At 40.7% G+C, this 25,206-nt stretch overlaps 1 protein-coding gene and 1 pseudogene across 3 annotated transcripts in view; both read right to left on the reverse strand.

The window, feature by feature from the left end:
* Positions 1 to 25,206, reverse strand: part of Fam168a (family with sequence similarity 168 member A) — a 124,676-nt gene that overhangs the window by 40,943 nt on the left and 58,527 nt on the right. For 2 of the 3 annotated variants that reach the window (XM_052157480.1, XM_052157499.1), the window contains exon 2: positions 10,792 to 10,879. In XM_052157480.1, coding sequence (XP_052013440.1) covers positions 10,792 to 10,861 — 70 coding nt within the window. In that variant the 5' untranslated portion in view covers positions 10,862 to 10,879. Of the gene's footprint in view, positions 1 to 10,791; positions 10,880 to 11,121; positions 11,142 to 25,206 lie in introns of those variants that run through there. The other variant, XM_052157488.1, reaches the window with a different exon arrangement.
* On the reverse strand, positions 19,423 to 20,375 carry LOC127665086 (transcription initiation factor TFIID subunit 9-like; annotated as a pseudogene).

The following is a 25,206-nucleotide window of genomic DNA, read 5'->3' on the forward strand; positions in this document are numbered from 1 at the left end:
CTCTTCCATGTAATCAGACAGACAGACAGACAGACAGAGAACTGAACAGGGATCTGGTCATTGAAAAGACTATTTTTTACTCATATTTTTTAGATATATCAGATCATTTATTGTATCTGTACACTGACAGCTTTATTAATTATCAAAGATGATGAACTGATACATCCTTTTTGTTTGTTTGAGACAAGATCACTATGTAGTCCTGGGTGCCCTGTGAATGAAAAAAAAGGAAGAGGAAGAGAGGAACCAGGAGTTAGGAATGTCAGATTGTGGATTTTGTTTGTTTTGTTTGGAGGCTGTTTTTTTTTTTTTCCAGTTTTATTTTTCTCAACACAGATCATTTCTACAAATAACTAAATTCTCCATCTCTTTATTCATATAATGGTAAGGTAAAGGCTTCATATAGTCTTAAATCTTGTAATTATTTTCTAAATGGATTTGGGACCCACAAAGCAAGTTGATAGCAGGCACAGATATATTTGCTACTCTTTGCCCCCTTGTGAAGAAAAATTCTATCTGAGGGTTTTCATTTCTGTAAAATGACATAACCAAGGCAACGCTTATAAAGGACAAATTTTAATCGGGCTGGCTTACAGGTTCTGAGGTTCAGTTCATTATCATTATGGCAGGAAACATGGTGGTGTCCAGGCAGACATGGCATTGGAGGAGCTGAGAGTTCTATATCTTGTTTGGAAGAAACAGGAGAAGACTACTGTCTTCCAGGCAACAAGGAGGAGGGTCTCAAAGCCCACCCCCACAGTGACACACTTCCTTCAACAAGGCCTTATCTATTCCAACAAGGCCACACCTCCTAATAGTGCCACTCCCTGGGCCAAGCATATTCAAACCACCACAATTTTGAGACCTTTTATTGTATTTTTCTTGTAGAATATATATTGAGGTACAAGAGTGTAATGACTTACCAGATTTCACCACAGTGGATTTGGCTTGGTTTTTCACTTGCAGCACTGGAGATCAAATGCAAAGCCATGTGCATGCCAGAAAAGCCTTCTACCTACTGGGCTATGGCTCCAGTTTACACAGTTCTAAATCTCCATCTCTACATTCCAATCTCTTTTCTCCAAAAGGTATGTATATTCATTCCTGTGCTTTACAATAACCATTAGCTAGGGACTGTACTAGACCCATGAACCAACCACTGGTTTAGGTCATTATCTCATTTTATAGTTGAGAAAACTAAAATTCAGAATGGTTAAAATAACTCTACCGATGTGCCACAGCCTATTAATAGTAGAACTTAGATTCTGGAAGTTACAAATATCAACAGAGTTGCTATATCAAACCTATCAAAATGGAGGCCATGAGGAAGGAGTCTGTATGAACCTATGTCTGTAGTAGGGTAAAGAAATTCCTGCATATTTGCCCGTTACAGGGTTTGTTGCAAAAAGTACTTCTAGACTGGATTATTTGTGCAAATAAGCCAGTTGTTCAAGGACTTAACCTAGCAAGACCTCTCACCAATGAGCCACATCATCCTCTATAACAGTCCTTATAACCAAGGGTCTTTGTTTCAAAATCATTTATGTGAAGTTTCTCTTTTTCTTAAAAATTTCTCCTCTGCCACAACCTCCCTATGCGTGCCTATGGTCCACTATAGCATATGGAACCCAAATAGAAAGCCAAAAACATACCAGCCTGAACAAAAATTCTTTGGCACCTGGAAAGATGGCTCTGTGGGTAAAGTGTTTACTGTGCAAGTATAACGCCCTGAGTCCCTGTTACCCATGTGTGGTGGTCTGAATGAGAATGCTCCCCTAGGCTCATGGTCCTTAGTTGATAGAACTGTTTGGGAAGGATTAGGAGGTGTGGTTTTATTGGAGGACTGGACTTACTAGGAGATGGGGACTTACTGTCACTGGGGGTAAGCTTCTGGGTTTCAAAAGCCCAAGCCATTCCTAGTTAGTTCTCTTTGACTCATGGTTGTGTCTTAAGATGCAAGCTCTCAGCCACTGTTCCAGCACCAGGCCTGCCTGACACCACGCTCCTTACCGTAATGACGTTGAACTCTAACCTTCTAAAATTGTGAGTCCCAAACTAAACAAGTTTTTAATAAATTGCCTTGGTCACAGTGTTTTGTCACAGCATCAGGGAAGTAACTAAGATACAATACAAAAAGCTGGCACAGTACTGGGTCTCTGTAATCCTAGTACTCTTAAAGTAAGATGGGATACAGACATAGGAGAAACCCTGGAGCTTACCAGTCAGCAAATCTGTCATACACAGTGCAGTGGCAAGCAACAGAGAGAACCTGCTTCAAAGAAAGTGTAAGGCAAGGGCTGGTGACACCTGACACTGTCCTCTGACCTCCATACATATACTGTTGCATGCAAGCACCAGCCAGCACAAAATTAAATAAATTAAAAACCAGGTCTGAAGCAATGTTAATAGAGCAGTCGAGAGCACCTGCTATTCTTACAGAATACTGGAGCGTGGCTCCCAGTAGCCATGTTAAGTGGCTCATAACTACTTTTAACTCCAGCTCCAGGGAATTCAATGTCCTCTGATCTTACTTCAGCACCTGCAGACATGTAGTGCACACTCAAGGAAACACATAAATGTACAGATAAATAAAATCCTTTGAAAAAGTACAAGCAAGACCTTTGCTCAGAGTTTCATCTCTCTATTTTCATCTCATGTTGACACTCTAGATCCCTTTTCTGCTCAGAACACAGACCAGACCTCTACGTGACGCTTGGATGCTTATATCATCAGACTATTTTAAGAGAAGAAGAAAAGGGGCTCGGGGACATGGCTCAATGTGTAAGAGCACTTACTGCTCATGCAGAAGACCAGGGTTGAGTTCCCAGCACCCATATGGCAACTCACAACCTTCTGTAACCCCAGTTCTAGGGTATCTAATGCCGGAAGAGAGACTCTGAGGGCAGCAGGCACACATGCAATACATATACATACATGGAGGCAAAATATTCATGCTCATAAAAAATAAAGATACAACTTTTTTTTTAAGGAAACGAAAGAGAAGTATATATAAATCTTAACTACGTCCCAAAATTGTACCAACAAACCTTTTTCAGAAGCTTCTGATGGAAAAAGTCCTATCACTACCCACTGCTAAACTGAGCCTAGGAAAAAGTTGTGCAAGTTTGCTGCACTGACTATTTGTTGGAGGCAGCTTGGACTGCCAAACTTAGAAATGCTGTAAGTTAAGTGAGCTTCAAAACATACATTTACTTCTCAGATCTGGAGGTTAGCAATCCCGGGTCAGGACCCCACAGTGAGTACCAGAAGGGGTTCTTTCTGCTTGCATGCCTAACTTCTTGCTGTGCCCTCATGTAGCAGAGTGAACTCTAGCATCTCTTCTCATATGAACACTAATTCCACTACAAAGGCCCCACCCTCATGACCTAATTTAACCTACAAATGCTCTATGTTCTATTACTAACATCCTATTGGAAGTTAGGCCTCCAACATTTTTGGAGGAACACAAATCTCCAACCCATAACACAAAGTATATGGCATACTGTATTCTCCAGTCATTTTTCCCCTGAGACAGGGTTTCTCTGTATAGCCCTGGCTGTCCTGGAACTCACTCCATAGCCCTGGCTGTCCTGGAACTCACTCCGTAGACCAGGGTGGCCTTGAACTCGGAAATTTGCCTGCCTCTGCCTCCTAAGTGCTGGGATTAAAGGCACCACTGCCCAGCTACTTTCTTAAAATGTTCAACTATGTAGCAAGAACAGTATCTCCAAGAATTTCTCTGTAAAATGCTGAGCTCAGTGTTAATGCACATAGCAAAGCCCTTTTCAGAAAGAGTGAGAGGAAAATGTTGTCAATTGACTAGAAGATAGCTAGCTGTTCACTAGAACACACTGAATCTTAGAGTTGTACAGGATTTCCAATCTTAAGCGTCAGAGAGAATTTTATTTTCCTCATAACTCACCTCCTCTCAAGTAGGTAGCACCACAATGGGCTTGGCTTCCTCTACTTTTTTGTTTGCCTGTTTTGAGACATGGATGTCTCTCTGTAGCTCTGGCTGTCCTGGAGCCCGCTGTGTGGAGCAGGCTGTACTCACAGAGATCCACCTGCCTCTGACTTCTTCCACTTTTGCTCCCATGAACCTCCAACCTCCATCACTGAACTACAGGTCACTAGTCATTTCTAGAGTCTCAGAGAAAAGGTTCCTTATCAAGGAAAAGTAAAAAAGACAACCTCTCCCTTAGCATATTGTACTGACTGGGTTTTTATTTTATTAGAGTTATCTGAGGAGTGCTGATTGTGTGCACTGTGTATTCAGATGCTGATTTCTATGCCCAGATATCTGGTTGTAGTCCAGACAATGGCATAGTCAAGCATCTCTGGTCTCAATGTTATGTAAAAATTATTTCCCATCACCTGTTTGGTTAATACAGTGGTGATTCAGCCACTAGCTGGGCAGGAGAAGAGAATACGGCAGGACTTCTGATCCCAATCGGAGAGTTCTCAAGACAGAGAGGGAGAGAGAAGAAGAGGGAGAGAGACCATGTAGATGGACCAGGAGGACTCACCATGAGGTTGAGATCAGAGAGCAGTCATGAGGACACACATGGACTAGATGGAGTCAGGGCAAGACCTGGTTACTTTGCTGGTAGTAGCAGCCCAGTCATGTTAGAATAGCTAAGCATTGTGCCAGCAGCTTGTTAATAAAAGAACCAAGTCTCAACACCATTTATTCGGGAGCTAAAATGGGTTAGAGCCAGTGAAGAAAATGCCCTGCAGTTATTTGGAAACAAAAGGGGTATAAGAAACCCCCAAGAATTACTATTACAGAGAAGAGGGAAATACAACTAAAAAAAAAAAATGCCTCTCAAAATTGGCCTGTAGGTGAGCTTATGGGACATTTTTCTTAATTAGTGGGGGCTCAGCCCATGTGGGCAATGCTAACCTCCTTCCCCCAACTGGAGCATCCTGTGCTATATAAAAAAGCAGGCTGAACAAACCATGGGAAACAAGCCAAGACGCAGCAGCCCTCTAAGGCTTCTGCTTTGGTTCCTGCCTCCGATTCCTGCCCTGACTTCCCTCAGTGATAGATTGTGACCTGAGAGTTTAAACCCTTTTCTCCCCAAGTTGTTCTTGATCATGATATTGTATCACATTTTTATCTTTATCACTTATCTTTAGCTGCTATGAAAGTAGTACATCTTTAAGACAGACCAACTTGCTTATTACATACACATACTAAAAACTCATAAAATTTGAGTTCAAGTCTTTCTGTACACTTTAGAAGCTATAACTACCAGACAAATCACAGGGCCCAAGTTAAACTATCACAATTTCTTTATCTACAAAAGAGAGTATTAGGAAACTTAACATTAATAGTAAATAATTTATGTATTCCTAGCATATACTTGCCAAATGGCAATTAAAAACTTTTTGGTGTAGTCATTACTATCATAATTAAAAAAATATTTAATGTACTATATTTAGCAACTGCCTGATGCTAAATAAACTGTCTCACTTAAATCCTCCATTTCCAGCCATATACAAAGAAAGGTGATTTGAAAATCTGTTTCCTGTATAAACTCTACAGAAGCTGGATACAAGCATCTTATTCTTAGACAAAGGAGAAATTTAAGAAAGAAAATGAAATCCTTGGGGATAAAAAAAAAAAAGAAGAAGGAGGAGGAAGAGGAGGAGGAGGAGGAGGAGGAGGAGGAGGAGAGGAGGAGGAGGAGGAGGAGGAGGAGGAGGAGGAGGAGGAGGAGGAGGAGGAGGAGGAGGGAAGAAAAATAAACAGGAAGTTTAAATAATGAGCTGATGTCAGGCTGCTATGGTAAGGTGTGGGTCCTGGCCATCAAAACTGATTTTTGCCAGGTGGTAATGGCACATACCTTTAATCCCAGCACTCAACAGGCAGAGGCAAGAGGATCGTGAGGTAAGCAGACAGAAGACCTGGTAAGGTTCAAGCAGTTCAAAAACTCTGGGAAGTCTCATAATTGAGAATGGCAGGCATTGAAACCAGCTCCCGGCCAGGGTCTACCTGTCCTAGAACACTTTCCCATGACATCCCACTGAGAGAACCATGACAACTAGTCACCCCAGCATAAAAACCTAGAGTTCTCCATGCTAATGAGGTATCTAAGTTCCCTTCCTGGGCATCCCTTCCTGCAAAAGGTATTTAATCCCCGATTCATTCTAAATAAGACATATGCATGCACATCTGCCATAAAATAAAGCAGTTTGGAGATTAAAAAAATAAAGCAAGGACCCTCCGTTCATCAAGAATCGCTGTGGGGTAGGGGGTGGGAGAGGTGGGGTAGACCTTTGTTGTAAAGAGACCTTGTTGTAGAAAGAGAGCACCTAACCCTCCTGGAGAAGGCCTCTCTTCCAGTCCCTCCATACTTCCAACAGTCACTAGGAGACCAACTGGATTCCATCCTATCCTGGGCTCAGTCATCCCCTTCCTGCCTGGGGTATAGGGGAAGAACGGACTCTCAGACCCGTTCCCAATTCCCTTGGTCCCCAGCAGAATCTGGGTACACAGGAGGTTGAGAACCACAGCATCCGACCCAACCCTGCTGTTTCTCACCCAGGGAAACAGGGATCTCTATCACAGATTGCATTCTGCTTCTCTGAGTGACATGCTGGTAGTGCTCCTGCATCCCAGCAGTGTGGAAGACACACAGTGGATCTCTGAGTCCAAGGCCAGCCTGCCCTACAGAGTAAGCTTCAAGACAGCCAAGACTACACAGACAAACCCTGTCTTGAAAAACCTAAACAAAAGCTTTTTATAGACACTAAGGTTAGTAAATAAGGATGCTGAAGGGCTCTAGCCAGCCTGAGTATGGCAAACATGTGAAAGCCAGGCTCTGTCCTTGCCTTTCCCTCTCCTCCTTGCTAAAAACCATCAGCGTACATTCCTACAGCTAGTCACCAATATCTATTCCCATTTCTTCCTCCTGAGGCTGACTATAAAGGTCCAGCTATCAAAGTATTGAAGTCCAGCAATCAAAAGCCCCCTTTGGCTCACCTAATTAACCTGACCAACTAAAATTAAACATCTCCTCCTTACATGGAGTTTCCCCTTTTCCCTCATAAATTGCCATTTGACTATGGCCCACGCTGTCTCCTCTTTATCCAATGGCGCCATTGTCTCTCTGGGTAAATATCCCCAACCCCACTCCCTTGTCCCCTTTCTCCCTTCTCCCTAATCTCCTATCCCTTATCTTTGTCTCTCTGAGGAATATTAATTTCCTTTGTGCTGAGAACTTGGTTTTAGTGGGCCCTGTGTGACTCTGGTCCTTTCAGATATGTATTGGGCCCTCAAGAGGGTTGAAACCCAAATTTCCCTTCACAGAGCTGGGACTTACTCTGGCATGGGGGTACACATCTGTAATCCCAGTAGTTGGGAGGTAGAAGTAGAAATCAGAGTTCAAAGTTAACCCTGGGCTACATAGTCAGTTAAAGGGCAGTGGGAACTACATGGTGCCCAGTCTCACCATACTAAAAGTAAAAGCAAAAAGCTGGAACCTTAAGAGTCTAATTGTTAGTCTAGGTAGAGTAAATGAATAAAACAAAAAGTACAATGATATAACAGGAAGAGGAAGGCAGGGAGGGTGGGTGCACTGCATGCCTTTGATCCCAGTGCTTCGGAGGCAGAGACAAGTGGGATCTCTGTGAGTTTGAGGCCAGCTTGGTTTACAGAGTTCCAGAACAGCCAGGGCTACACAGTGAGACCCTGTCTCAAAAACAATAACAAAAAACAAAACACAGGAAAATGACTTTAAAAAGAAAAGACTGATTTTGAAAGTTTAGTTTAAGTAAAATGTATATGGCTGACTGTATATGGCTTGTGTATTATTTAAGCTACCTGTAGGGTTCTAAACTCTCCAGCAGAGAAATTAAAATTTCAGGATAATAATATTCACTGATCAGCAGACGCATAAAAAAGTCTTCTCTCCCTGTAAAGTATACATTCTTACAACCATCCTATTAAGTATCGATAATGTTTTCTCAGTTTAGGGAAGTTAAGCAATTATCTAAAGTCATCCAGGTATTCACTGACAGAGCTTAATTTTTAACTTGGCTGTTCATTCAACTAAAATGTACTGCCAGCCGGCCAATAGTGGCACATGCCTTAAATCCCAGAGGCAGGCCTGGTCTACAGACTGAGTTCCAGGACAGCCAGGGCTACAGAAAATCCCTGTCTTGAAGAAAAACAAAACAAATCAAAACAAAATAAAACAAAACATGCACTGCCAAATTCTACCATGAGCCCAGCAAAGTCAAAGTTTGCCACTTTTTCCAAAATAACATGTTGCCTGATCTTTTTAGTGCAAATCAATAAGTGTAACTGTTTCCTTCCTTCTCAAGCTTAGCTATTCCTAAGAATCAAGTTAGCCAGAAAGGTAGCATGCCAAAACAGCTTAGCTGCCTCTGGCAAAAAAACCTACTTTACTGGGAACACCCTGAGCTGGGAAGGGAAAAAGCAACAAGCTCCCTGAGCTACAGCTAGGTCTGTCCCATGTGTCTTGGCTACTGGAAATAATTTTATTAAAATAAACATACAACAGAGCTCAAACAAAACATTTTACTATGAAGATTAATAAGAACAAGAGAGTTGTAATAAAAACAACAGGTGAGGCTGAAAGTTAGAGATTACTGCTACAACACTATCAAACCGAACTTCCAATGTAAGTCAGAGTATTATTTGGATGGATATTATTGAGACCTGTTTTGTTAACTTAAAAACATAAATAGCTGAGGTTGAGTGTGTAGCTCAGGTAAATATCTGTCTAGTATGTGCAAGGCTCTGGGTTTACTCCTTACCACAAAACCAATGGACAGATAGCTCAGGAGTTAGGAACACTGACTTAACTGGGCATGGGGATGCATACCTTTCATCAGAAGCAGGGGGAATCTCTGAATCCAAGACCATCCTGATTTACACAGAGAATTCCAGAACAGCCAGAGAGCTATACCATGAGATCATATCTTTAAAAGATACAAACAACAACAACAAAACTCTGCTGGATGTGGCAGAGCACACGTTAATGAGAGCTCTTGGAACACAGAAGCAGGCAGATCTCTGACGAGAACCTTGACAGCTGGGGATATGCAGAGAGATCCTGTTTCATAACGAAGAAAAGGAGGAGGGGAAGAAGCAGGGAAGGAGGAGGAGAAGGAGAAAGAAAAGGGAAACAGGAGGGGAGGGGAAGGGGGAAGGGAGGGGAGGGGAGGGGAGAGGAGGGGAGGGGAGTGAAGCAGACAGCAGGCTCTCTGCTCTTTGAGATACCTTCACTCATATAATGAAGAACTTAAGCAGAATGGACACAGTTAACAGCTTCCATTCTCCCAGGGGCTAATGTAGAACAAAGCTCTCCTATTCTCTAATTCCAATCCTACTACCAAAATTTTCAGCTACTTTTCCTCTTCAACATTTCTTTCCTATGGTCAAGAACTGGCTATATGATCCTTTGTGTATGTCTGTGATGGTGGACTGAACCCAGCATTTTCTCACATTAGGTTTGAGTCTACCAGTGAGCCACAGCCTCCAAACCTGACCATACCTTGTAATGTGTTTTTTCATAATATTACCTTATCTTGATTTCTATTTAATATTTTTGAAGACTTGTGATGTGTAAAATATAAGCTAGATAGCTTCAATCCCACTGCTGCACATCCTACCTGCTGTTACTTAAAAATAAGAGTAACTATTATCAGACACTTACTTTATGTCAGGTATTATATGCTGGCCTCAAACTCAGAGAAATTCTCCTAAGTCTCCCAAGTGCCAGAATTGTAGGTGTGAACTACCATGCTGGTTTAAAACTTGATTTCTTGAGGAATAAGGTGAGATAGTCAGAGAACAGCAACATTCCAAACGCAACTACATACATAAAAACATAAGAAAACGCCACACTGGATTGTAAGAATTTAGAAGATCAGTCTTCAGAATTAACTGACTTGGATTCAATTAATTAATTTTGTTTTACCTTGTGATGTCCAATATGACTATGATTTTCTCTTCTGTGAAATGGTGTAAGTTACACTGCATGGGATTTACTTTAAAATGAAAGTGCGGGCCTAGAGATGGTGAAGCCATTAAAGGCACTTGTTACAAAGCCTGATTACCTGAGTTCTATTACCCAGAACCCACATGAAGAAGGAAAGAACCAACTACAGGAAGCTGTCCTTCAGGCATGTACCACTGTAAGCATGGTACATGTCAAACGTGCATGTGTATATGCATGCACGCAGACACACACACACACACACACACACACACACACACTCACACTTCATAAAGTCCATTTTAAAACAAATAAATAAAATAAATAAATCAATAAGAAAGAAATGAGATACTTAAGGTGCCTACCACAGGCCAGGACCATGACAAATACTCAGTAAGTGTTAATGTCTCTCCATCCCACCAATCAACAACCAATTCTTTAACCAAAAAGTCACCTCTACTGGTAGGCATGTTGGTGCACATCGTTAAGCTCAGCATTAAGGAAGAGATCTTGTGAGTTCCAGGCCAACCTGGTCTACATAATGAGTTCCAGGATAGGCAGAGCTACATAGTGAGACTGTCGCCTCCACGTCCATCATTACTGGACCTTAGATACATCCTTTACAGCTTCTTAAGCTTTGCTAGGGTTTTTGGAGCCCTGAAGTAAATTGTAAAGTCACTCAGCAAATTAGATCCATTCATGAAAGAGGGGGTGAGAATGGGTAATGGGAGTAAAAATCAATTAAAATTCAATAAATAAATATAAAGATACACCAAAGAATAATTGATAAGCAATAACAATCCATTCTTACACCACTCACCAGTGTAGGCCATGTTCTTAGGGTTGCCATAAGGAGCCCCAGGTTGCACGGGGCTGTAAACGGGGTTCATTGTGGAAGACTGAGGATCCTACAGAAAAGACAAAGACAAGAGCACTGATTATTAATTACTCATTCCCTGTAACACCATCTTGTCTTCTAATCTCTTCTAAAGTCTTCAGTTATGCCCAAAGGGAAGCACCACAGTATAGGAACAAAGGGACTAAATAGAGTATATCCTTTCCCCGTTTGACAGATGAAGAATGAAAGAGCAGAGAAGTGATATGACTTGTCTAATGTCAGCTCAGCCACGGTTCAGTTTAATATTAGTACCAGTTTTCAACTGAGAGTTCTGGCATTAATGTGGCCCTGGCCAAGTCACTGTCTCTTCGGACTTCAATGTCATAATGTTAATGGATTAGTTGGCCTCTGAGGTCCTTTCTATTTCTAATGATGCTAACTCATGAGTTAGAAATGACACATTGCTGCAGTTTACCACGAAAGCCTGGGTGTCTGGTGGTGAGCACTGAGACTGCTGGAAGGAAGAAACAGCAAGTGCCTTGCCACCCCTTATGCCCGAAGAAGATAAAATAAAAGCTACTAACAGCTGTGAAGAAAAGAGGAGGAATTTTTATTAAATTTATTTGTGCACTCATGCATGCACACATGTACAGTGCCATATGGGGCCATGAGGAGACTGGGAGACAACTTGCAGAAATTGGGTCTCTTCTTCCATTATGTGGGTCCCAGGGGTAGAACTAGGGTTGTCAGACTTAGCAGCAAGTATCTCTAGCTACTGAGCCATCTTGATGCTCCTCGAAGAGGGAATCTGATGTCACTGAATATCTTAAGCAAAAAGAGAAACATAGCCAAGACTTCTTACCAAATTTATTCAAGGGAAAGAAATAAACTTGGAAATTCATGTGCAATAACTATCACCTACACAAGTGCTCTGTTAATTATCTTAATGAAGGACATTCTCCATTCTGATTAATGGAAAACCTGCCATTAAGCTCTATTAACCAGACAATTTGTCCCATCTTGTTTAGAGAGCCATTTCTTACATATGAGCTGACACACGTTTAAATACATGTCTCCAGATATATTACTTACACTCCATAAAATCAAACAATTCTCTCCTAACAAGGTTTACATGATATATGGGCAATTTTTTAGGTCATTAACTTTTGCTGCACCTCAGGATAGGGAACAAGTTAAATGCTGAATGCAGGCAGAAACATCTGGCTTGATGACGACGGCTCAGGAATTAATTAAGTCTGTTCAGGGTTCTGGAATGAAAGGTGGAGAACTGATGGGTTCCCAAGGACAGGACGCTGGGACTCTCGGAATAGGCTAACAGGAAATGCCCCTGTTCATTTCAGAAGCTAGAACTTCTATAAATCTGCCCAATGCCAAGCCCTGGCAAGCAAAACTAGGACTAATGGGGTCACTACACTCATCTACAAATTAAAGCTACAACTTGAGGATATATCAAATAAGGTATGTGTATTCTCGGCTCAACTCAGCAAAAAAAGCATTTCAGAACCAGAACCAGGCTAAGACTTTAACTCTGATGTTAAACTCACTAACTGTAAAGTGATATGCAGATCAAACAATGATGGTGATCCTGTGTAGATAACACAACCGACTGCTTGAATACTTTCCCTAACTTGGGTCTTCTCCTTAACCAGTTCTCCGTCTAATCAGTCAGTGTTAAGTCAGACTGTTAAAATGCTGTCATGACTTGAAAGTAGTATCCACTAAAAAGCATGTGTAGGACACTTAATGGCCACTTTAACAGTAAAAGACGGAGTGTTTCAGACACCAGGAGGTATCCGCTCTCACGAACTGATTAATGCGGTTATACTGGGAGAGGAGTCCTCATAGAAGGATAAAGGAGGTTTCTCTTGCTTTTTCTCTACCTTCTTGTTTTGTTCTTCTGTTCTTCTACCATGGAATGGCACAGCAAGAAGGCCTTGCCAAACACCTGCACCTCATTACTGAACTTCCCAACTCCAGACCTGTGCGCACATAAATGTTTTCTCATTATAAATTACCCAGTCTGTGGCATTGTTAGAGCAGCACGAAACAGACTAAAACATGCAGTGGGCAGCACAACCGGCCCTATAAACATCTGTACTCTCTCCTACTGAGAACACACCCTGTGCTGCTGATTGGACAAAATGTGAAACATTTTCATAGTCAAAGAAACTCATCAGCTGTGGAACAGGTCTCCTGCTGCTCCAAACTGACAGCCCCACACAGACACAGAGACCATGACATGGACATAAAACATCAATCCAATCCCAACCAATAAATGACAGAAAAGAGATCAGACAGAATATAATATTTGGAATAAGCCAGGTGATGCAAAGCTATTCTCCCAGCACTGGGGAAGCGAAGGGAGAACTGCTGTGAGTTCAAGGCTGGGCTGGGCTACACAGTAAGATTCTGTCTCAAAAGTAAACAATTAAATATGACTATGATAGTCACGTCTGGGGGAACTGCTGAGAGCAGAGTTCCCAGATTCCAAGGGATTATCCTTTTGTAAGAGAATCTGTATACTGGCCATGATGTCACACAGACATCAGCTAAACCCACAAGTTCTAGTGTCTGGCAGATTCAGGTTTAAATTCTGCAATCACCACACAACAACTGAAAGCCACAGGCAAGTGTCCTAACTACTCTCAGTTTCCTCCAATCTCAAAATGGAAAATAATACTATATAAAAGTTTTTTTCAAAAATAATGAGTGTATTGAGGTAGAATTTACATATAGTAAAATTCAGTCTTTTAAGGAATAAAGTTCTGAGGTCTAAAAAAAAATGCACTTAATTATACAAATAACTACAATCCTATAATCAAAAAGCAAAGATTTCCATCACTTCCAACTATATCTTTTTTGGTCAGTCCTCTACCTTTGTCCTAGCTCCTAAAAATAACTCATCTACTTTTGTTATTTTAAGAATTTCCTTTATAGATTGGGTATTATATATACAGTTCTTTGTCAAATAGCTAACTAACTCAGTTAGTTAAAATAAAAATTATTATTATTTTAGATGAGATTAAAAGGAACTACTGCAAAAAAACATAATAATGATAAAAATTAGGGGAGCTATATATTTTTTGAATCTTCATCTTTATCTAGATGGACAGTCTAAAGTAGTGATATCCAATAAAATGTTTCATGCTGATAGAAATATTTTAAAGATTTATTATTTATTTATTTACTTATTACAGGTAGTATGTGTACCTGAATGAATTTATATGGACCATGTGAGTGTAGGTTCTCACAGAAGTCAATCAGAGGAGAGAATCCCTGGAACTGGAACTATAGTGGTGAGCTGCCTGATGTGGGTACCAGGTCCTCTGAAAGAGCAGTAAGCGCTCATAAGTGCTGCGCCATCTCTCCAGCCTCAGTGTATCAGCTAGGGATGTACTAAAAGGTAGAACACTCATTTGCCTAGCACACAAAGCTTTAGATTTGAGTTTGTATGTCCCATATCCCTCCCCACACCCTGCACTGAGGGAGCGTCTAAATACAGAGGGATCTTATTTCTGTATTGGCTATTAAGCTCCTCAGATGTGCAGATAAAGCACTTTATTTTATGTATGTGAGTGCTCTATCTGCATGTACACCTGCATGCCAGAAGAGGGCATCAGATACCAGTGATGCCACCATCACTGTGAGCCACCATGTGGTTGCTGGGAATTAAACGCAGGACTTGTGGGAAGTGCTCTTAACCACTGAGCCATCGATCTAGCCCCAGGAGTTTTAGTTTCATTTAATAGTTACATGTTGTCATCTGTTCAGAGCAATATTTTATTCAGAAAATATATTTATAGGTATATATTTTACAAAAGTAGCATTCAGCCATACTTGAAAGGTTCTTTATACATCTAAGTATTTCCCCCTATATCACCTGTATCATTTCATAAACTATAGGTAAAAGAATTCAAGAGTTTAAAGTAACCACATTTAGCTAAATGAACAGTCTCCACTTAACAAATGAAAAATTAGTCTGAAAAAGGGCAAATGAACCATGTAAGACCAAAAAGCAAACAGAAGGAAGAGTTTTGAATAACACCCAAAAGAACCAAAGACTTAAAAGCTAAAAATATAAATCACTTAGCAGTGAAGACGGAGGAATCACCTTCATAACCTTGGATTGGCAATAACTTCCCAGATAAATTACTGAATTTATTAAACAAGCCAAAGAAAATAAACTGGGTCTAAGCAAACAATTTTATCATCATCATCATCATCATTAACGATCATCATTATTAATGAGGAACTACCAGCCAGTGTGGTGGCAAACCCCTGTAATCCCAGTAACCAAAAAACTTAAGAAAGAGGATCTAGAGTTCCAGGCTAGATTGGGCTACATATGTAATATGACTCTGTATTCCAAACAACATAAAAGCGAGGTCTACTGGTGCAGGACTATATTCTTGGGTACTTGGGAGGCTGAGGAGGTAGGATCACAAGTCAGTCTGGACTTCAGAGCAAGTTCAAGGCCAGCTCTGGAAACTTAATGAAAGACTCAGTCTCAGAAAGTAAAAAAGAGGGCTGGAATATAACTCAGTGGTGGAATACTTGCCTGCCTTGCTTGATACCCAAGGTTCAATCTCTGTACCATAAACAAAACAAGAGCACCATCAGGAAAATCAAAAAGACAAGTTACAGAATGAAAGAATACTTTCAAATTATATACTTGCTTTTTTCTTTGAAATAGGGCCTCATGTATCACAGCCTGGCTGGACTCAAAGAGCCTGTGTAGATGATTTGAATTTCTGATCCTCCTGCCTCTACAACCCAAATGTTAAAATAACAGGTGTGCATCACCACATCTGGTTTTTAAATTACAGATCTAATATGGGATTTGCATTTAGAATGTGTGAAATTTTTATACAGCTCAATGGTACAAAAACAACCTAATTTTTATATGTATTTATCTTCTGTGTAGTAATGTTTTAGCTGAATGTGTACATGTGCACCACCTGCATGCTTGGGACCTGCAGAAGTCAGAAGACATCAGATCTCCTGGACTGGAGTTAAGGGTGCTGTAAGCCATCATGTGGGTGCTGGGGATGGGTCCTATGCAAGAACAACAAAGTGCTCTAACTACTGAGATCTCTCGCCAGCCTAAGACAACCTAAGCTTTCAAGTGAGTAGAAAATCTAGCTCTGCCAAGATTTACAAATGGCAAATAAACACAAAAATATGCAAATCAAAATCACACTTTGAGGTCACACCAAACAGTCTGACTGAACTAAAGAAAGAAAGACAGTAGGGCAGGAATATGACTCAGTTGGTAGAATGTCTAGCACGAGGAAGCCCTGAGCATCGCATCCACTGGGCATGTGTAATACAGTAGTATCTTCCAAACTAAAAGGGAACAACAGAGAGGTTCATGGGGCTGAGGTGAACAAACTGCCTCTCTGTAAAAGTTGAAATTTGCTGAATTCACAAGAGTTAAATAAGAATTAAGATGCTGGGGGAGGAGAATGACTGCAGAAGTTATCTCTTAGAGTTTGCTGCAAGTTGTGCAAAGAATCCCAGGGACACAGTTTTCCTGAGTTGTTACTGGTGTGGCCTGGGCTTCTTAGTATGATAACACCATCTTTGACCCTCCCTGCTGTCAGTATCTCTTCACCTATGCTCCTGCAGGTAGTATTGGCTAAGTCCTAGGACATCTAGGGCTACACAGAGAAATCCTGTCAGGGTGGGTGGGGCGGAGTTTAAATAATCAGGAGATGAAATGTAACTCCCTGCCAGTAGTCACCTGACACATGCAAGGCCCTGCATCTAATCCCATCCTGGGGGTGGGGGGCAGGGGACAATAAACTCAGTGGTTTACTAACTGCAATTCTGGTGCAATGGCTAATTTGGCCTGTCATGAATTCCTCATTTGGGATGAGTAGATATGTGTGTCATTTCACTCCACAAAAGTCTGTCCTGTGAGTGTCAAGGCAGGTCTGGCCTTTGTTCATCAAAAACTCAAACCATCGCCTTCCTCAAACATGCAGGACAAATGTCACCTTCTCAGGGATGCCATCTTCAACCACCACATCTATAATAGCATCTCCACAGGCTATAATTCTGTCCTCTCAGCCGGTTTCACTTTTCCTGTTGACACTTATCTTTGTTGATATTTTGCTACTATAACAGAATACCCGAGACAGCCATTGATATCGAACAGCAATTTCTCACAGTTCTTGTGACAGTAGGGTACAAAACTCTACTGAGAGCTCACCTGGGGCTGAACAAGCACTGGTGAGCCAATCTGTAGTATGTGAGAGAGAACACAGGTGCCAAAGACTTTCCTCCTGATAAAGCTGGGCTTTAGTCCTAGACATCCAAATCAAAGATGCTGCACATAATACAAGGTGGTAAAAGTTTTGGAATAGCCAAGTTTCTCCATGAAAATGATAAAAAAAAAAAAAAAAAAAAAGTGCTGGCAAGATCGCTCAATGGTAAAGGCACCAGCACTGAGTCGGACAGTCTGAGTTCAATCCCTGGACCTGACATGGAGGAAGGAGAGAGCCAGCTCCCACCCACTGTCCTCAGACTTTATATTCACCCCATGGCATGTTTCCTCCTAAAATAAATGCAATTTTAAAACAAATTTAAACAGTCAGATAGTGATGGCATAAGACTTTAATCTCATCTCTCAGGAAGCAGAGGCAAGCGGATCTCTGAATTCAAGGCCAGCCTGGTCTACAGAGTAAATTCTAGGATATCCAGAGCTACACAGAGAAATCCTACCAGGGGAGGGAGGAATTACTAATAATAGAGGGATAAAATGTAACTCACTGACAGTTACACATGCCAGGCCCCGAGTTTAATCCCATCCTGGGGTAAATACTATGAACAATCAGTTAGATGGATCGAGCAGAACTGATTAGGTTCTGCTTGATGGAATGCAACTGAAATGCTCTGTAGAGCTTCTGGCAAGGCTGCTAAAGGGAATAGCATCAACTTAAGACAGATCCTTCCTCCTTTCTGCCCTCTTCTCCCTAGACTCTTCCCTGCTGCTGAGAATGAGGACATGATGATTGGAATTTAGCAGCCTCCTTTTCTTTGATCTTGAGAATAAATGACTTAAGCCAAAGATGGCAGAAGTAGCTTTGATTTCATGGTACAATCATTTCAGTCCTGAACCACATACTTCTGTACTTCTTATGCATGGCCAAAAACAAAAACAAAAACAAGAAACCCAAACAAAGTTACTATACTAAAAAATTTTTAATTACATTTTATTTGTGGAGGGGAGACGCTCATGCCACAACCTAAATGTAGAAGTTAGAGGAAAACTATAAGAGTCAGTTCTTTCCTTCCACCATGTAGATAGATCCTGAGCCATCTCACCGGCCCCAAATCCTGAACATTTTTTTACATGTATTTATTCTTCGTTCATTTGTTTACTTGGTGTGGGGTTCTGGGTGCATGTATGTATGTGGAGGTCAGAGAATGACTGTTGGGAGTCGGGCTTTCCCTCCATTGTGTGAGATCTGAGGACAGCACTCAAGTTGTCAGGACTGACAGCAAGCACCTTCACCCTTAAACCATCTAGGTGGCTCCAAATCCTACACTATCAACAGCCCCCACCCCACCCCAAGATTTCTGTTTTATGTAGCTAAACCTAATTCTAATTAATAAGGAGAGAAAAGTCTCGAAAGAATGGGTCATTGATCTATGTTCTGATGAGTGACAGAATTCCCCATAGAGTTTAGGAAAAGGAAAGATTTGAGAAATTACACAAGAACGCCAGACATTCAGAGAATACTGAGTAGTTCTGCAATGGCCAGAACCTGAAGGAATCATGACAAAGATAGTAACACTCATATCCCCATTTCTCAGTTGTATCCACTCAGGTCTTAAAGGATCTGAAAGGCCAGACTCAGTCTGGCTATATGACATGAGCTCCCAGAGCTCTCGGAACAGCTGAACTCACTGCAGCTGTTAGCCTGATTCTCTTCTCCCTGCGACCCTTCACACATAGACATCAAGAAACTTTATATTTATATTTACTACTAAATTCTCAGAAAAAAAAAGCCTGGCATAAAAACATATTTGTTGGGTGGATAAGTGAATAAAGTGAATAAAAGAAACATTTTATTCAAATTTAATGGTCCAAATTCATTTTATGTATTTGTTTGTTTAGAGGCAGGGTATCGCTATATAGTCCTGGGACTTAATAAGTAAACCAGGCTGGCCTTAAACTCAGAGACATACCTACCTCTGCCTCCCTCTCAAGAGCTAGAGTGTAACATCACACATGGCTTCAATTCCATTTTCGACATTAACCATTCTCTTACTAAATTGAAAAAAAAACAGTTCCAGGAAATTTTTCCTTAATTCTATCTATTTGTATATTTTACAAAGAAGTCCAGATTTTTTTTTTTTTTTTGGTAAGGACAATTTTAATTTTTATGCATAAAGGTTGATGAAAAATCATTACTAGTTTTAGTAAAACTGAACATTTAAATAAAAAAGCATAGTAAGTATACTTATTAAATACCACTTTCTAAAGTACAGCTTCAAAACATCTAACATGCCTTTTAAATTTCAGTACAATGGATCCAAGACCAAGAATACAGGTTACATGCGTCAAGGCCAGATTACAAATTATCAGTCATCGTCATCGTCATCATCATCATCTTCACGTTTTCTTTTCAGTGCATTTGCTGACTCGGCTGTATTTTGTGATACCATATTAGTAGTAATAAGAAAGTTTTTGGACCCAATTAACGATGGATTAATAAGAACATTCTGAACTGCTGACGTTGCAGGAATGGAAGCTTTTACAGCAGGGACTGAGAGGCAGGCATCTGTATTGTAAACCTCTGCCCTGTGAGGGACATCGGAGTGCCCACTTTAGTTGAAACAGACATGGTTTGTGGGGTTGGTGTGCCAAGCGTGGGAGTACTTGGTCTACTAGAAACTGAACCAACACTTAACCTTGGGACTGTTATTCTCCCTGCAGGAGTAGGTGCCTTTTTTTGTAAAGATTTAAGCCTATAGTTTGGAGCAGTTAAGCAATATCTATCAGGTGGCAATCTAGGACCTGAATATGGCTTGATCAATGGCAAAGGGGTTTGGTTTCTTTGTCTTGCAATATCTAATAAAAAAAATCTCTCGGGGGAGGAGAAGTGAAAGACTGGTCAGCACAGCACTGGATTGCCAATCGGACATCATCTGCATCCACAGTAGCTTTCTTAGCATGGCTCAAATAGATCTTAGCATCATCTAGAATTGTGGTCACATATCGGAAGGCAAACTCCAGCATCTGATTTATAACTCTTGGCTCATATTCTGTAATCCCCATATCCTTCAGGATTTGTGCCATCATCTGTGCATCTTTCGGCATGCTCTTGGGAGACGCCATCTTGCCAGACTCCATGATATCCAGTGATCAGACTTCTTGAGCTAGATCTCCCACATTAACGTACTTCAACCCTGATCTTGATGCAAGTTCTTTGCCTAGTGTGGTTTTTCCAACGCCTGGTATACCAGTGAGCAGGATGTTCGGAAGCTTCATAGTCCTCCTTCACACGCAGCCAGCGCCTCGGCTCAGGCACCCGCCCGACACAAAAGTCCAAATTTTATAGTGGCTATCTGTTTCTATTGTGTTATCAAATGTAATCAGACTACATATTAGATTTCTGTATTTTAAAATTCTGTACACCGTATTTCATTAGAAAATACTTTAATTTAAAGATGAAATAGACAATCGTGACTTCTATAGATCTAACAAAGAGATCTCAATATGGGAATGGCTTTTACAGTTAACAGAAAGAATTTTTCATGCTAAAGTTCAACAACTGACTTTTGTGCCTGCCTGTAAAGGAGATGCTCATATGCAAAATGTCAAATTCCAACTACCATAGCACTTAGCCCAGTGGTGGTGGGGTGGAGGGATGAGGGAGGCAGGGGTTGGGGGGGGCAGCGGTGCCCGCCTTTAATCCCAGCACTTGGGAGGTAGAGGCAGGTGGATTTCTGAGTTTGAGGCCAGCCTGGTTTACAGAGTGAGTTCCAGGACAGCCAGAGCTACACAGAGAAACCCTGTCTCAAAAAATCTAAATAAATAAATAAATAAATACCAAAAAAGAGCTCATCTTTTATTGGGGAGACATGTGTAAAAGATTTACTATAATTTTACCATAATACAGTTTCTGTAATATAGCATAGTCCTTGAAACTCAGAGATGTCATTTTCCTTGGTGGAAGGATCAAGAAAAGCTTCCAAAGTTCAACATTTTGAGTTCATAAGGTAAGTACAGAGTTAACAATGATCTTTTTTTCAGATATCTTAAAACAACAACAAGAGCTTATTTAAAGTGCCTCACAGTGAAAGCGGGGTACTCAAATGCATAACATTATGCTGTTTTACATCTCACACATATGCATACACAGAAAGTGAATGATGAACACATCTGAACCTTGAACCAAGTCTTGCTCGAAGTCACTAGGAAGCTCAGAGTTGAATTTGCTTCTAATCCTTACTAATAATCAGAACTGGGGTTAAAACGACCCTGGCTTCATTTACTATGACGTCTCTGTTTTCCCTTCATGCTAGTCTATTCGTTTTAGATCCTGTTATGTATTCTGTTAGACAGGGCCTCCTCATGTTGTCCTGTCTGGCCTCAAATTCATGATTCTCCTGCCTCTGCCTCCTAAGTAACTAAGATTTCAAGCCATTACTTATTTATGATCAGATCTCACTACACAGCCTAAGCCTCAAAATTTCTGCATTTCCCTCCCTTGGCCTCCGCAGTGCTGATGGTAGGACTGTGCTACCACATCTGGCTACCTGGCTAGCTTAGGCAGTTTGCTGTAGGCATGTGTATGCAAACATAACGTGTCTGCCTGTGTGCTCATGTATAGAGCACACATCTATACGTATGCAAGTGGAGGCCCAACACTGACAATGGGTGCCTTCTTAGATCATTCTCCACTTTATTTACTGAGCCGTGGTCTCTCTAAACCTGGACTTTGCCAATCCCAGATAGTTTAGTTAGCCGCCTTGTCCCAGGATTGCCTGTCTCTGCTTCCCCAGTGCTGGGATTATAGGAGGCTACCATAATGGTCGAGCTTTATAGCATGGGTACCAAGACTCATGCTTGCATTAACAAGCATTTTATCCAATGAGCCATCTCCTCAGTCCAGAATAAGCATATTTTAAAGGTTAATTCCCTTTAAAAAATATAAAATGTAGCTAGCTATAAAACTAAAGACAGTGTAATTAGTTTCTTCAAATTTAAAATTAAGTGTTTGATGGAAGGGTGTGAGAAGAACAGGAGTCACAGCGTACATTTGGAGATCTGGGGCATTTGTGGAGTTGGTTCTCGCCTTTCACCTTTACAATAAACTTGGGCCACTAGACATTTGCAGTAAGCACTTTACCTGCTGAGCCATCTCACCAGCGAGGTGTTCAGTTTTTCTAGGATGGTCTGCTGATAGTTCAGAGTGAAATCAGACCTCATGAACAAGCCAACAGTAAAGATCTCTTATTTTGCCCCTGAGAGCTAAAAAAGGGAGGATGTCTCTGCTGGAGGAACTCTACTGCTTCATAAAAGATTCTATTCTTCAAGGCTACCGTCTTCTGACCCTCCACATGCATGGCCATGGAGGTTTAGGCCATGCTGATGTATACGCATACCATTGTCCCTGACCTAAAAATATCTTTTTTACCTACCTATTACACAAGTGTAGGTGTGGGGCAACATGGCTGATTTTTAAATAATATAACATGAATAAAGCTGATAAAAGTTTAGTAGCACTAAACTACTCAAAACACTTGGAGGTTTTGCTTGTTTTATGTTTGTTTGTGGAGTTTCATAATAAAATATATATATACAAGTTACAATTTCACACATTTTATTTTATTTTATTCATTGAGGCCTTGCTATGTAACCTAGAATGACCTCAAACTTAATATCCCCCTGCCTCAATCACCTAGAGTTACAGAAGTATGCCAACACACCTAGTCAAGATACTATATTTGTTGTTGTTGATGTGGTTTGTTAATACCTATTTGTTAGACTTCTATTTTCTGGTAAAGATGATCACAAATTATATATATATAAAATATATAAGGCTGCCCATTATTCATTAACTTTACAAATAAAATCAAAAGCTCACTACAGGATTTTGTTCCTCCTGGTATCCTTGAGAATGCCAAATGCAAATGTAAACAGATCTTTTAGATGGAACATCCTCCATTATGAAAATAAATTACATTTTCTTTTCTTTCTTTCTTTCTTTCTTTCTTTTCTTTTTCTTTTTTTTTTTTTTTTTTTTTTTTTTTTTGGTTTTTTTGGATTTGATTTTTTCAAGACAGGGTTTCTCTGTATAGACCTGGCTGTCCTGGAACACATTCTGTAGACCAGGCTGGCCTCGAACTCAGAAATCCGTCTGCCTTTGCCTCCCAGAGTGCTGGAATTATAGGCGTGTGCCACCACCGCCTGGCCAAATTGCATTTTCATTAGGAAGCAAAATGGCCCTGAATAAAAGACAATGTGGTATCAATATTTGAATAAAGACTGATGTCTAAAAATATATATTTTCTTTAAAGATAAAACGTTTGTATCTTCCTGGGTATCATGTATAATACATCCACAAACATTTCCTATTTCAAAGTAGGAATGTTTTTAGCATTTGCTAGCATTATTATCCAGATGACCCATTGGTAATTAATCAGCAAGATCAATGTAAATAAAAAGGTGAATGATCAAATCAGGTCAGGAAAAATGTCCCCTCTCTCTGATGAGGATATCATCTGCTGTCTCCCCATCCTCCCTAATGCCACACCTGGTTTCTCAGACTTTGATCCGGCGTGGTTCTATATACTGCCTCCACCGACTTCTCCCTCGGCTCTCCATCCATTTTGATTCCAGTTGTTTCCACTGGAGTCTCTGGACCTCAACCACTTTTGTCCATGTCCCCTTCACTGCCTTACTCTAAGTGAAATCTGTTGTCTCTCATGAAAATATTGAGAAATTAAAGCCAGTATATGTTACACAATAAAGTCTTGTAGGAAGGAAAGAAGGAAGGAAGGAAGGAAGGAAGGAAGGAAGGAAGGAAGGAAGGAAGGAAGGAAGGAAAGAAGGAAGGAAGGGGCACTTCCTACATACTGAGATTAAAGATTTGTGTCACTGTGCCAAACTTGAAGAGATATTTGTACACCTGCACTAATTGTAGCAACATTCATGGTAGCTAAGAGGTAGTAACAATCTAAATGCCCACTGGTGGAGGGTTAAAGAAAATCTAGTGTAGGCCAGGCATAGTAGTGCACTCCTGTAATCCCAGGCCTTGGAAGCCTAAAACAGAACTGTCAGCTCAGGGACGGTCTGGGATTATATGCTGAATCTACATCAGCCTAGCTACACAGAAAGACCCTCTCAAAAAAAAAAAAAAAATCCATATAAAATAAAATGAAATATTTAAAAAGAAACACAAACAAAGGCAGGCAGGACGGCTCAGCCTGCCACATATGCCTAGTGACCCATGAACCCATGGGGGAAAGAACCCATCAACTCCTGAAAGCTTTTCCTCTGATTTTCCCCATGTATAGTATGATATGCATAAGCCTGCACTCATATATATACATTACATACACAATATACATACACACAAATGATGAATAGTAATAAAATTTAAGAAGGCTGTGTAGATGGCTCTGAGGTTAAAAGCATACACTGGCATTGCAAAGGATCCCAGTTTGGTTATAAGTGCCCACATTGGGTGGTTCACAACCATTTATAACTTCAGCTCCAGGGGGATCCAATGCCTATGGCTTTCACGGGCACCGAGACACACAAGCACATACTTATGCACAGACACACACACAAAACTAAAAATAATCTTAAAAGGTTTTAAAACATGAGGTATATACCCATGTGCATAAGTGCCTTCACAGAGAGAAATATTATTCAGTCATAAAAGGGGAGGGGTGGGACAGAGTTGGAGAGATGGCTCAGCAGTGAAAAGCACTTGATACCCTTTTAGAGGACACAGGCTTGGTTCCCAATGCCCACAAATACTTACAACCATCCATAATTCTAATGTGAAGAGGCCCCAACTCCCTCTTCTGACTTCTTCAGGAACATGCATGTGGTATGCTTGCATACATGTAGGTAGAATATTCATACACATAAAATAAACCTTCAAAAAAAAATACTTGGGCTGGAGAGATGGCTCAGAGGTTACGAGCACTGACTGTTCTTACAGAGGTTCCAAGTTCAATTCCTAGCAACCACATGGTGGCTCATAACCATCCATATTGAGATCTGGCCTGCAAGCATACATGCAGGGAGAATATAAATAAATAAATCCTTTTTTTAAAAAAGACTCTTATAGAATATAGTGTCTAAGAGCCTGATACCCTCTTGCCCTCTTGTTTCTGACTTTTAAA

This window comes from Apodemus sylvaticus, chromosome 1 (genome assembly GCF_947179515.1).
Source record: "Apodemus sylvaticus chromosome 1, mApoSyl1.1, whole genome shotgun sequence".
NCBI classification, from domain to species: domain Eukaryota; kingdom Metazoa; phylum Chordata; class Mammalia; order Rodentia; family Muridae; genus Apodemus; species Apodemus sylvaticus.